Here is a 14,865-nt window from a genome sequence, read left to right on the forward strand (position 1 = left end):
GAAGATATCTCTGTATACTAATTGCTAGGTTCTCTTACCATTGAACCTGTTAGGTACCTCTGTTCTGTTTCTGTCAGCCGTTACGAGGCAGCAGACAAGTTCCCAATAAAATGTTTATTGACCCACGCTTATGGGCTCATGACTTGAATGAAAAAGGTTGCTGCTAGCCAGCGGCCCTCAGCTTTTAACCATTTGTGGCACATGCACACTTCGCAGAGTGCCTTTATCAGTGGTGCGCTATCAGACGCAACACTTCCTACCCTTACAATTACACACAGCCCAATTAGAGTCTGGCTTAGAATCTGTCGGGTGGGTGCCGATCTCGTGTGGGGTAGCGTATTGGCCCGGGTGCTTGAGTTGCTAGAGGCATACACGGAGTGACCATGGACAGTGGTGACCTGGGACGAGCTCGTGTGTGCGCCAGTTGTGGGAAAAGCCAGGAACTCACTGGCATCAGCTTCGCCAGTGGTTCCATGAACAGGAGGAACACCTTCTGCACCACCTCGCAGAAGCTGGTGGGAAGCAACTTTGGCTTTCCCAAATAATTACGGGCCAATACTCTGTCACCCACAACGAAGTGTCGTGGGGCGAGTTAGTGCCTGAGTGAACAGTTTGTGGGCTGCTCTTACACAGGTTTCATGGCATCTAGCCGACTGCACAAATGTCACCACAGAAGCAATGTTGCTGGCGATTCATGGATAGTTGCATGAAGCGAGTTGTGATATGACAGCAAGAATTTATGCAGCTTTGCTTGTAGTGTCTCTCCTGCGCCGCCTTTATGGAGGGTGTTCTTCAGGGTTTGAATGAAGCATTCTACGAGACCATTGGAGCTTGGGGATAAGGAGCCATGAGGATGTGCCACGAGCCCATTGCCTGCACAAAGCACTTGAAGTCTTGAGAAATAAACTGTGGTGCATTATCAGAAACAATTGTTTCCGGAAACCCAAAATGGGCAAAAAGCTTCGCCAGAGAATGGATTGTTCTTTCCGCAGTTGTTGATTGCATTTAGAAAACCTCTGGTCACTTCAAATGCACGCCTAGCATCACTAGAAAAATTGATTCCTGAAAAGGCCCTGCAAAGTCAATGTGAACATGTTGCCAAGACCACGGGGGAAGAGGTGCATTAACTGGAGCATTACATTGCTCTTGACATTTGACGCAACTTATAATGCGACGTCCCAGGTCTGCCTCAAGGGATGACCACCACACGTAACTGCGCGCTAGTTCCTTGCTGCATATGATGCCAAGCTGGCTGTCGTGGAGTTCATCCAGAAGGAAACTTTGCAACTTTTGAGGGACGACCCTTATGCCAAGCATGTCGCATCCTTGATGCACTGTTAGTTCATTGTGCCTGTGAAAAAAATGTTTAATCTCTTTGTCAATGACAAACGCAGGCCACCTGACAATCGTGAATTCCTTCACTTGACAAAGAATTTAGTCTTTGGTTGTGGCGCTCATAATATCACGGCTAGAAACTGGCAGGGACTCTAATCGTAATCGTAAAATGCTTCCTCAGCTTCCTGTGCTTGATCTTCAACATATGACAGCGGCAGGTGCGAGCAGAAATCAGCTTCCACGTTCCAGCTCGATTTCTTGAGGATAAAATTGTATGAGTGTGCTGACAACATCATGGCCCAACATTGCAAACGAGCAGCCATGATGTTGGAATTCCAGTTGTCAGGCCCAAGATTGTCTGAAGGGGCATGTGGTCCGTGACAAAGGTGAACAAGCAACCGTATATGTTGAAGGGGAACTTTTTACTCCAAAGATGATGGCTGATGCTTCTTTTTCAAGTTGACTGTATTTTCTCTCCGCTTCGGATAACCTACTTGAAGTGTAAGTGGTGGGCTGTGCCTCCCTATCCTCAAAAGCATGAAAAAGAACTGCCCCCACGCCATACTGTGATGCATTGTATGAAAGCATGAGCTGTCTTACGGGGTCGTGGTGTGCGAGCGTAGGTGGTGATGCCGATAAGGCTTTAACTTGGCTGAATGCGTCTCGGGAAGGCTCATCGAAGTTCCATGCTACATTTTTCTGCAGAAATATATAAAATAGTTGAGTGATTGTTGCCAAGTGGGGAACGAACTTGCCATAATAGTTCATGCCCAAGAAAGATTGGAACCGTTTCTTTGACTTTAGCTTGGGAGCCTGGAGCAATGCGTCGACTTTATCTGATACTGGAGAGATGCCGTCAGCACTGATTTTGTGGCCAGGTAGTGAAGTTCATTTTGGAAAAATTACTATTTCTCTTTTTTTCACTCTCATGCCACGGCGTAGGAGACACTGTAACAGTGCTACGAGATTGACTAAGTGCTCTTCTATTGTTTTCGCCGTGACCAGAATGCCATCCAAATAGCAGTGAACATCATTGAGGTCCTTTAGCGTTCTGACCATGATCTTTTGGAAAATCCTGGGCATGGAAGAAATTCTAAAAGGTAATCAATTGACGACAAACAGTCCCTTTTGTGTATTCAATGTTAGGTATTGTTTCGATGCCTCTGACATAATCGCTAACTGATAAGCGCGGTTCTGGTCGATTTTCGAAAAATTTATGCTCCCAGAAAGCGCGGCAAACAAGTTGTCAACTTTCGGTAACAGATACCGTGTGACATCAAGGCAAGGGTTCACTGTCATCTTATAATCTCCGCAGAGGTATATTCCGCTGTCACTCTTGATTACAGGTACAACAGGTGTTGCATAGCGTGCTGTGATAACTAGTGTTATATTGCCCACTTTTTCTTTCTTGGACAACTCGTTCCAAACAACTTTCTGCGAAGTGAACGGAATGTTTCTTGCTTTTAGAAACTTATGTTCCTGATTCGGCTTGAAATATAGCTTGGCCCCTTCTTCTCTAATTGTGCCTAACTCATCTTTGAAGAGAGAGTCGTACTTTGCAAGCATAGCATGTAGTCTTTCTTCTAAATGAGAAGAAATAGAAGCATCTTACCTTAGCAGCCAGTGAGTGTTCCAGATCTTGATCCACTCCAGTTGAATTACGTGAAGCCACTCCCGGCCCAGCAGTGGAGGTCCGCCTTGTTGACAATGTAGAGGGGGAGGCTCGCTGTGTTTAGCGCCATACTGCAACTTGACCTCCAGCTTTTGGTTCTACTAGGGCTCCTATGTAGGTGTGGAGCTGGAATGCTGTTGGCTTAAGGTTAGCTGATGGAAAAACTTCGCGATATTGCTTGAAAGGCATAGCTGACATGGTGGCACCAATGTCTAGCTCTATGTCGGGTCATTCACATTCATCTATACTATGATAGACCGAATAATGGGAGAAGACACGCCCTTTAAGGCTAACGCTTGCGAGCGTGAGACAACCTTTAGCGTCTTTACCTTGTCAGAGGAGCTACGGCAGACCCTTTGAAGGTGCCCCTTTCCGTTACACTTATAGCATTTGTTGTCTATGTGGGGACATGCTTTGCTTAAGTGTTCTGGCGAGCCGCAGCGAAAACATACATACGGCTGGGTGTTCAATGCCACCTGTACGTTATGAAGAGGGTAACCGAAGGCACACCAGTGCGGGCTTCAGCAGTGCTTTTCGTCACTGCTTCTATAGCCACAGTGTGCTTTACAGCTTTCTGAAATGTGAGCTTGCTATCTTTCGTGAATAGCACACGCTGCATATCCTCTCTTAGCGGACGGCGCACGAATCAATCCCGGAGGGATTCGTCTGAAGTGCTTCCAAACTTGCATGTTCGCAACAGCTTCTGAAGCTCGGTGATGCAATCAGGAATGGACTCGCCTTCGAATTGCTGCCTCCTGTGCAACTTGGCCTGCTCGCCAATGACTGAAGCCTGAGGAGACAGATGATCCCTGAGGGTCTTCTTTAATTGAACAGCGCAAAGACAAGTACGAGACAAGTGCACATACACAACTCGTCTCGTCCTTGTCTTTTGCGCTCTTGAAAAAAAATTTCACACCAACTTGCCCAAGCTTCAACAATGTTTTCTTTGGCACCTCGAAGCTCTTGGCTGAAGGCAACTCCAGGGGTACCAGTTATTTCAGAAGACTATAGGTTCTAGGACTTATGATACTCAAGAATGCATGTATTCTGTCGCCTTGAGGAACCTGGTTGGCGATCAGAAATGATTTTAGCCATTCTTCATATGATGTTCAATAAGTAGTGGAAGCGTCAAATGGTTCCATTTGGCCCAGTTGACCAGCGAACTGCGTCGAAACTACTTCATTCATGGTATCACTCAGTGTAACAGCAGCACTCTTCAAACTTCGAATTTGAACAGAGGCTGAATGCAGGGAACGCTTGCCTTCTTTGACGATATGCAATACTTCATAGTCCCACCTTCGTCACCAATTGTTATGTTTCCATCAGCCATGATGAAGGAGCAGACAAGTTCCTGGTAGAACAACATTTATTGACCCATGCTTATGGGCTCATGACTCGGATGAAAAAGGTTGTCACTGTCCAGCAGCACTCGGCTTTTAACCATTTGTGGCACATGTGCACTTTGCAGAGTGCCTTCACCTGTGGTGTGCAGTGAGACACAACACTTTTGCTAAACCATGGGTGTCTTTTCTGACCATAACATGATCTGCAACATATATACCGACTTCTTTACTGGCAAGCTGTCACATGTTATTGGTCAGCACATCTGCGGCACATGTGCACTTTGCAGAGTGCCTTTACCAGTGGTGTGCTGTCAGACACAACACTTTTGCAAATACATGGATGTCTTTTCTGACCATAACATGATCTGCAACACATATACCGACTTCATTGCTGGCAAGCTGTCACATGTTATTGGTCGCCATATCTGCGGCACATGTGCACTTTGCAGAGTGCCTTTACCAGTGGTGTGCTGTCAGACACAACACTTTTGCTAAAACATGGGTGTCTTTTCTGACCATAACATGATCTGCAACACATACTATACCGACTTCATTGCTGGCAAGCTGTCACATGTTATTGGTCACCACATCTGCGGCACATGTGCACTTTGCAGAGTGCCTTTACCAGTGGTGTGCTGTCAGACAGAACACTTTTGCTAAAACATGGGTGTCTTTTCTGACCATAACATGATCTGCAACACATATACCGACTTCATTGCTGGCAAGCTGTCACATGTTATGTGTCACCACATCTGCGGCACATATGCACTTTGCAGAGTGCCTTTACCAGTGGTGTGCTGTCAGACACAACACTTTTGTTAAAACATGGGTGTCTTTTCTGACCATAACATGATCTGCAACACATATACCGACTTCATTGCTGGCAAGCTGTCACATGTTATTGCTCATCACATCTGCAATCTCAAGGGATCCTTGTTCACTACCACCCTGTTTGTTGTTCCCCTCAGTCATTGCTTTCTTGTGTGGAGTACTCCCATGAATATTAACTGCCTTTGTGTATAACAGAAAAAAAAAATTGTTTGCTCTCTTTGTGACAAATGCTTTGATTCACCGTCATGAGCACTCTTTAAAGGGCCCCTCACCAGACCCCATGGCAAATTTTGGTTATACACTGGAAGTTATTACGTGTCCTCTAGGGGGCATTCTGCTGCAAAAATTTTTCAAATCGGCTCATTAATAGCCGAGATTGAAATATTTCAGTGCCACGAACCCATGATTTCAGCAGGCGGGCCCCACTGCCAAGCAAGATGCTCTCTCCACTCGCTCCGTCTAGCCTACCCAAACGAAATTCCTTTCCTGCGTTCTCCCATACCGGACCTCGAGGATCGCGTAACGCATACGTCACAAGCCCTGCCTTCATTTTTTTTCTCCTCGCTTTATTTTTTCGGCATTACGCACTTCCGCCGATGGCGTTGCGCATGCGCTGTTGTCTCGTTCGTGCAGCGCGTGATTTTGTGCGCTGTGCACAAGGAAACATAACTAGTGGTATAATTCACTGCTACACGAATACTGAGGTAGAACAGGCAGATTGTAGAGCATGATCACATGCTGCTGGAACACGGTACAAAATGGCATAGTTTCAGTACCTGCACATGTGACCGCGTGACTGTGTGAACAAGCAGACAAAGCGGAAGTACACCTCTCTTGCTTCGGTGCGAAGTAAAACAAAAAACATGCAGACATTTCGTTTGTGTTTTATTATTTCTCTAAACTTCAATTCGTCGATTCAAGCAACAGATCACACAGATAACAGACGTTGTCTTGAATAATTCTCGAAGTCACGTGTCACCACGAGCGATGTCACACTGTGGACACGACTACGTCACCATCCAGCTTGGAGCGCGGTGGCTGCGAGGAGAAAGAAAAACAGCATTCGGTTTGAAATTTCAGATCTTTCCGCGGCACGTAGCGATGTAATACTTAACAGACACGATCGTTATCGTGCAATGTATGCTCTGCACTTGTCAGCTCAAGATGGCCAGACCTGGTGAGGGGCCCTTTAAAAAACTCTGGGTTCTGAAATTTAAAGTTTTGTCAATTATCAGATAGTCTTCACATATTTTAAGAAATAAAAACGTTTATATTATTTACGTTTGCAAACCTTAAGAGAAATGTCTTGGCCTATAAAACTCATTACCCACCCCGAGTAATGGCATGTACCTCACAAACATCAAATTATGAATGGAAAGTGATGTGCTACGCACTTCCTAGCATAAAAAACACATTAGATCCAAATAATGTCACTCTCCATGCTTTGCACAACCTTCACAAGCCAAACTGACTAGGTAAACAGTCATAATGCTATGCTTTCCTTTCTCAAGTGAACCAATATTTTGTCATTGATTGGGCTCAATCTTTATTTTATATGCACTCTCTGCCAGTGCTTTTATGGTAATATTCTGGTATTTTTTTGTTGTAATGGCATTTAGAGATCGTGGACTTGTATAATTCTGCTGCTGCAGATTTCTAGTTTTGTCTTTCTTCACTTGGTACCACGGACTTATTTGTACTAGTCAAGTTGCCAAATTTGTGACAGTTATCCCAATGCCATGGAAGTGTTATCAGGTGTTTCTATGTAAATGGCTATGCTTTGCATGCTAATTGGATTTAATTGGGAAATTTAATATGCTCCAAAAGCTTTATAAAAGGAAGTTCAAAAGTGAATTAGTCAACTTTGGTGAATACATCGTTTAGAAGTAATAGCACCTGGTGTTCACTGCTGCAAGTGGTATGTTACTGAGAAAAATGCGCCTTAATCCATTTACTAAGTATTGTACAGGCTGTCGGACCCTCTGCACCAATTATTTTTGCCGCATACAATAGTTTCTACTAAATAATAAACACTAAGAATGAAATAATTCTAACCACTGCTGTAGTGGAAAAATAGTGCTACCTATTGACATTTTTAAACATATTATAGTGGATATTGCCAGCGGAAACATATTATAGCGGATATTATGAGAGGTACTGATCGTGCCTCTCATAGGTGAATCGCCGGCTTTGTCAATACGGCCTCTGTTGTTGAGCGCGCCAATTTGCTGGCTTTGGTAACCGATGGGTTAAAGGGGTACTAAAAAAAAATTCTGTATCCCGTTTTTTTTTTGCTTTATCAAATAGCTATTTTTTTATTTATTTTTATTTATTTAGGAATACTGCAGGCCTTAGAAGGCCCAGGCAGGAGCCTGCCCAGGCAGGACCCTGTAACTACAGTGTCGTGCCCGAATTCCTTGAACGCACAAAAAATTTTCAATTATAGCTTCTTTTAAAGTGACCATTTCAATATGCTCACCAAATAGAGTACAGCTTCCTGTTGTAGGGTCTGTTTACAAGGCATCTCTGTATGTTACGAAAATCAGAGGCAGTAGCATAGTATCACATACTACTGATGCTCATGCAGGTCAGTCTGGTTCAGTGGTCGCAAACCGCACAGTGACCGTGTCTCGCCAAAAGCTGGAGGTACACCACATAAACCATTATTTCCTATTTTACTCTGCACTTCTTGACATTCAACACAGAACTTGTTTCCATGCTGTCACTTCTGTCAGAACATGCAGTGCCCTTTGTCCTTCTCACTGTCTCTTCCCTGTTATCCCATTGTCTAAAGCTTTCGGCAAAGGATCACAGTGCAGCTTCAGCTACTGCACCGACCCATGCTTCAATGATACCATGTGAGCCCACACCACCCCAATTTTCGTGACATAGAGAGGAACCATTGTGAACGAACTCCACACCAATAAATTTGGTGCTCCCTTTGCATTAGTCACACTTAAGTATGTTACAATTAATGATTTGCTGCATGATTGAGAAATTGAGGCATCATACCATGATTACGGAGTTGGTATGATGCTAGTCGGTAGTTACTGTCTGCATGGGTCTGTGTGTTAAACAGTAAAAAAAAAATTGAACTTTGACCTTCACTTTCTTTTCTAATAACTGACCTATTATCATGAACTTAACAAAAATATAGTTTTGAAAAAATAGTTCAGCAGTCTAAATTGAGTGTTTCTCTTTACCGTCCCTTTAAAGTTTTCACTGAAACACATGGCGAGAAAAATCTAAAAATATTGATTTACTTGGTGTGCTCAATTTCAGTCAAGTAACTATTACCGTAAGTACTCGAATCTAGAACGGCCCCGTTTCTAAGCCAACCCCCGAATGTCCGAAGCCGGAAAAAAAAAAAAAGAAAAGTAACTTACCTTGAATGTAGGCTGAACAAAAAAAGTGAGGACATCGTTCACAAAATGATAACAGCATTTATTTAATATGAACATGCCGAGCTCACTCTGCGTCATCACCACTGTTAGCCTCGTCCCAGCCCACACGTACACTTGCGGACGCACGCAAGCTCGCGTTTTCGTGCCCATGCATGTGCAGACAGTGCGGCATGGCATGCGTTGAAACGCTGCGCGATCTTGGTGAACAGCTCCTCTCTGTTATTGCACACTTATCTTCCTTATCGCTGTCGTCTCCTCGTTGCGGCACACGCAATTGCATCTCCCGTTGCCCCTTCCAACAATGGACATTTTTCTTATTGATGCTGTAGTGTCCCACCTGGCTTACTATGCCTCTGCGGCTAGCACAACTTTACGTTTGAAAGCGGCACTATAGTGTGCCATTACGATAATGCCAAGCCGCACGCTGATACCATAAAACCAGCTCCGACACGACACACACAGGTCAAAGTGACGACATCGCTCGTGTACTTCAGTTGGCCACTGGCCCGGCTAGTACCACATATCATGATTCGATTCGCCTGCACCACGTGAACCAGTTCACGAGGTGCTGCATCCTGCCATTCATTTTAGCGGTAGCGGTGCAGCAATGGCGCCCGCTGAACCACGATGTGCATTTCAAAAGGTGCAGGAAAGGTGCAGGGCTGGTTCATGATTTTGGTGCACCCACTGTACTGACGGTGCTGACTTGGTGCAGGCGTACAGGTGCGAAGCAGTGGTGCAGCAGATGACGCAGCACACGGGTGCGAGCACCGTGAAAACCCCGCTTACGCACATCTGATGTGTCTACGCAAGTGTGGTGTGTATTTACACCCCATAAGCCAATGATACCTGCAGTTCAGGACCTCTCAACCTTACAAATTCCGTGCACATTAGTCTGACATAACATGACGCCGGCTCCGTGTCTGCACCTTTGCATTCGTGTTGAGTGTCTCACTGGGCCTGCACCTCAGGAATTGAGCTCCACTATTTCTGAACTTCTCGTGAACCGCCGCGAACTGGTTCATTGACTGGTTCATAGTGGTGCAGGCGAATCGAACAAACCAAAAGTAGCGGCTGCGATACTGACTTTTCTAGATGGTGCTAGCTATAGACCATATTTATCATTTTCAGTTACAAACAGGCATGTTTTTTAAAACCTTTGCATCTAAAGCCAGCCCTAGAGATTTGTATATGATTATTTAGGAAAAAATCTGTTGGCCTAGATTCGAATTAATACGGTATAAGAAATGCTAACAGGAAGAAAGAGCTTTTGCTTAATTATTTATATACGAAACAGTTCGGTTAAAAGAAAGAATATTTCTGCTCTTGCCTTCAATGTTTGTTGGCTTTATGTAACAGTTATCTTGTATTTGCACATGCATGAACATACAGGGAAACAGAAATTGCAGTGCAGTCGCAAGAAACAGGAATCGAAGCATCAGAGTAGGTTCTGGCACCAAATGCTGTCCAAGAATAGACACGTTGCTGTGTTGGCTTTATGTAACAGTTATCTTGTATTTGCACATGCATGAACATACGGGGAAACAGAAATTGCAGTGCAGTCGCAAGAAACAGGAATCGAAGCATCAGAGTAGGTTCTGGCACCAAATGCTGTCCAAGAATAGACACATTGCTGAATTGTCACAGAATTGTCGCAGTCCAGTTGCAGATGCTGAGAACGCATTGGCAAAAGTCTGTCTACTGCCTGAAAAAAGGATTGATGGAGTGAAATTTCAGATAGTTCAGTCATTCGATCAATTAACCAATCAATCAGAGCTTTATTGTACAACATTGAGAAAGGAGATGTATAAAAATATTAAGACCATTAGGGGAGTGGGGGTCAATTTCTGTCTAGTCTCTAGACACAAAGAGGTCGCTGTAGGTCAGCCATAGGCATATGAAAAGATGTACCTGTCTAAGAAAGCAATAAGTGTTCATTTAACAGGAAATAATTCATTAACATGTAAGGGATTGGTCAAGATTGTAAAAAAATTATTTATGACATTTGATTACAAAAATAAAAGTGCTCACAAGCAAGCTGTCCACAAATGAAGCTGTCTTTGTAACTAGAGGTCAAAGGCAGGGCTGTTGTACACAGATGGAAATTAATCTGCTTCTTTATTGCGCTTGCACTTTCACACTCAACTCTGAGATGTGTTCTCCAATTCCAGAACTTGACTATTCCTAACAGTGAAGCACCCCTGTAATAAAGCATAAATCTCAACTTTTAGTAGTTTACCATAATATTTCCATTTTTAGGACTTCTTTGCTACTGTTTGGATGGTGCCAATAAATATATGCATATTTGATTTTCATTCAGTTTAGCTGTTAACGGATTTCAAAAAGAATACAAATGCTGTTACCAACCGAGCCCGATTTTCATACCCGCTCCACTATTTGCATTTACTTACAGCGCTACCGCTGTAGAATCAGCATATTACAGCATGAGGAGTTTCTGCAACTTTTTTATCAATTCATCGATGAACTTCACGAATATTTCCATTTGTCTGCAGCGTAAATCATTCAAGCTGAAAATGTAGAGCAAATATCTTGTGCACGGCATCCCTCCAGATGAGTCTGTGGAACTTGAATAGTAAATGTCTTGAGTAATAGAATCTTTTTTTTAAAATTACTGTATTTTCCGCTCTGAAAGTTGCACCTTTGTATAACTTGCACCCCCCTCAAAACGGCAGTGCCCCCCCCCCCCCAAGGAAAATGTACACAAGTCGCACTGGCGTACAAGACGCACCTGCTCATTTGGTAAGCAATTAAAAAAACAAATTCAGTGGCGTTTCAATTCGGGAACGGGGGTGACGCGCAAGCAATGATATGGACACTCCAGGTGCATTTCTGCCATCGTGGTGGCTGCGATGTTTCGTATAAATTCCAAGTGCGATAACATCGTGCCCGCACGACTTCGTGGGCACAACATCATGCCCGTAAGTGAAAAGGTGTGACGATGTGCCGAATCGCACACAAGGGAGCAAAGCGGGAAGGCAGCGTGTGAGGGAGGGGGAGGGGGTGGCTTGTATTCTGGTAGGAACGTATTTTTGCGTATTTTTGCAACAACATGCGCTGTATCTTAAAAGCGACCTGCACATGCGACGACTTCGGAGTTGGTTGACTCGTGGTCTGTCTGCTGCCGCTTGCGTTGCTGCTCTGCCCTTGCACAGTGCCCGGCAACTCGATCACGAGAAGAACCCGCGGTACCTCCATAGCGTGCACACAACCTGTAGCAACCGCGAGAGGAGGTAAACTCAGTGCGCTTTGCGTAGCAACAGCATCCAATCCGATTCTGATGGCAGTTAAAAAAAAAAAGAAAGAAAAAACGTATATAAGCTGCACCGTTCTATAAGACGAACTAACAAAAATTCTGAAATAAAAATGCGACTTATATGCTGGAAAATATGGTATATCAACTGTACCTTCTTCAAAAATTATCTTTCACCAAATTTGAATATGTTTTAGCTGCAAATGTAGTGTTTTTCAAGTTTTGAGGTCACCAGGTCTGATAAAGTGAAATTGAGCTCCTTAATTGATTCAGAGAGCAGTCTGCACACCACATGCTATGTTAGTTAAGCTCAATTCATTGGTGCGCTTAATCTTAGGTCCATCATTCCAACACATGAGCTCCTGGGGTTTGTTTGTCTTGCTTGCAAGGCAAGCAAACAGATAGTTTTTGTCTTGTCAGTGGTAAGGAAGATTGACTGTGTACACATGTGAAATTCTTGTATCTTTCAGGTGGTGTGAATCATATGGAACGACATAGCTTCACAGTCACACCATCCGCAACCGTGTCTTGCCTGCACCACGAGTTCTTCATAGAGATGGCATGCAACCACCTTTTTGGTGCTGGAAGTCCCACCATGATTAATGCACCTGACTCCAAGAAGATGTTCACACTGAAGAAAGCAGACATTGCCATTTATGACCGAGAAGTAATTAGAAGTCTTTATATTCTATCCCATGTTATAAACTGTCCTGTACTAATGTCTAATAAAAGTGTCTCGTTACAGTCATGGTTAAAAAAATATAATAATTCAGTGCATTGTTGCCTTGGGCTATACTAGCTTGTCTTACCTCTGATCAAACGAGAAGTAGATAACCACTTCCCATGATGCACCATTTGAATTGGACTTGATTATGCAGTGCTGCATTGGCCTGATGAGGTGCAAGTTTGGGCCATGCATTCTTTGTTAACACTACAGCATTGCTTTACTTTTTTTTCCCAACAGGTAGATGCCCTAGTCACTGACCTGCAGCTCTTGACTGAGATGGCACGAGAGTTGCCCAAGGATAGCATCCGTTCATATGAGGCAATGTACACTGCCAATGAGATGGTTAATTGCATTGACATCAATGACAGGTTTGTCACTGTGCATGCTTCTTTTTGGCAATGATACTTTTTTACTGTGTGTGTTATTAAAAGGACCCTTCAACAATTCTTGAACATGGCAAGTAAGCCCTCACAGTTTCTGGATAATACTGTAATGAACACTTGAGTGAAAAATCTGGCAGAACCCATGTCATGATGAACATCGACGATAATGCAACTAGCTTTCATGCTATGCAGAAACACGCTGTATTGCCACTACAAAAATGCATCGTGAATGAGACGTGTATGCAGCCAGGCTCCTCTCTCTCGCGCTTCCCCCTTGATGTGCTGGGCCATCTAGCAGTGCTGTCGCGAAGTCCATGCATGGCATGTGAGTGAATGTATATGTAAATATATGTGAGTGAATCTATGTATATAATGTATATTCAGACGACTGTCTGAATATATAGTAGTGAACAAAAAGATATGATATTGTTACTTTTAGAAAATTTAGTACCCATGTTTCTAAGCGATTAGGTGCGGTGCATTTTTGGTAATGTCTAACAGGTTTGCACCGCTGCAGCAAATGGGCAGAAATGGAGAACATTCTGCTTATTCAGAGTGCCATAAAGCTTCAATTTCCACTTTAATCATTTCATTGTGCTTATTGTCATTTACATTTCCGAGTTTGTGTATGAGTGGATGGGTGATAATTTTTTTTCTTTTCTCTCCTTTATCTGTTGGGATATATTAAACCTGCAATAGCACCTCAAGCCTTTCACTTGGCTATCTTTTCTAGTTACCATTAAAATTTCTCTCAGCAGTGTGCATGTATTTTCTCATACTGGTTTATGTATACGGTTTTCTTATATGTATATGGAATACCCAAGATCTATGTACGATGGGTGGGTTTTATGGTGGATATAACATAAGATGCCAATTAGTGTTCAAGAGCCTATTGCCTTAGTCTAGTGGTCTGGCATAACACAGTACCAACTTTCTGAGCAGTTTAACTTGGAGGATCCAGAATGCAAATTTAGGCATGTTTGATTGTGGACTTTGGGCTTGAAGTGAATTCGGAGTGAATATTAATTTTGGGGGAAAATATTTTAGAATGTCGAATAGCTGTCGTGCAAAAATGTGGCTGCAAACTTGTTCATGGGAGTTACTGTGTATTGGAATTGATGGCTTGCTCTGTGGAAGAATGAGACTAAAATTTAGTGCAGTAGAACTCAATAACTAAATGTCAAAGATACAAAGAGGTTAATGAATAGCAAAGCATGATGCAACTGCCTTTGTACATGTAGGAATTTGAGATGAACACTAAAATGCACCCACTTCTTTCAATGATAGAGAACAGTCCAGTGCACAGATACAGGGCATGTTTCAAGCGCATAAATCACAATTTCCACGATCGGTCTTTTGGCACTTAGACCTCTGCTACCCTCCTTGCCTTCTGCAGGCACTGAATGTGCTAATGCCAATCGAAGGTCTTAAAAGGAAAAACGGTGTTTCCACACTAGCTGCAAAACAATTAGCATTGTTTACTCTACTTACGTCTACATGACCGGTTCTGTCAACAAAGAAAGTGCGATGGCAGCTTGTTATGCCATCCTTACAGCTGGAGTGCGCTTGTCGGCTGGGATGCACATTGTCGCTAACAATAGTGGAATTAGTAGCAATTTTTCAAGTCACATATGTGATGTTCCGGCGAAGAAGAAGAAGACAGAAGAGACAAGAACAGGAGGAGAGGAAGAAGAGAAGGAAGTGATCAAGATGGATACCTGTAAATAAATGAGTGTATTTTAACTCGTACTTTATATTTGGCGCAGCCGACCATGTGGCTTGAAGTGACGTTGGCAAGAACAACAGATGGGCAGACGACCGTGAAGACCTACCAGCTTGATGGCAAAGATCCAGTGCTTCTTCAGGAATCAGCGACTTCATCGGAACTGCTTCGCATCA

At 43.5% G+C, this 14,865-nt stretch overlaps 1 protein-coding gene and 1 long non-coding RNA gene across 2 annotated transcripts in view; one reads left to right on the forward strand and one right to left on the reverse strand.

The window, feature by feature from the left end:
* LOC126530124 (alpha-mannosidase 2C1-like) overlaps window positions 1–14,865 on the forward strand; it is a 241,787-nt gene that overhangs the window by 35,720 nt on the left and 191,202 nt on the right. Inside the window, exons 3-4 of the mRNA XM_050177562.2 lie at window positions 12,327–12,523; window positions 12,821–12,951. Coding sequence (XP_050033519.1) covers window positions 12,327–12,523; window positions 12,821–12,951 — 328 coding nt within the window. The remainder of the gene's footprint in view (window positions 1–12,326; window positions 12,524–12,820; window positions 12,952–14,865) is intronic.
* On the reverse strand, window positions 6,054–9,574 carry LOC140218446 (uncharacterized). Its single transcript, XR_011894699.1, has 2 exons — window positions 8,568–9,574; window positions 6,054–6,387 (listed from the first exon to the last, which is right to left on the reverse strand). It is a non-coding gene; the product is annotated as an uncharacterized lncRNA (long non-coding RNA).

Source organism: Dermacentor andersoni, chromosome 5 (genome assembly GCF_023375885.2).
Source record: "Dermacentor andersoni chromosome 5, qqDerAnde1_hic_scaffold, whole genome shotgun sequence".
Classification (NCBI taxonomy): Eukaryota; Metazoa; Arthropoda; class Arachnida; order Ixodida; family Ixodidae; genus Dermacentor; species Dermacentor andersoni.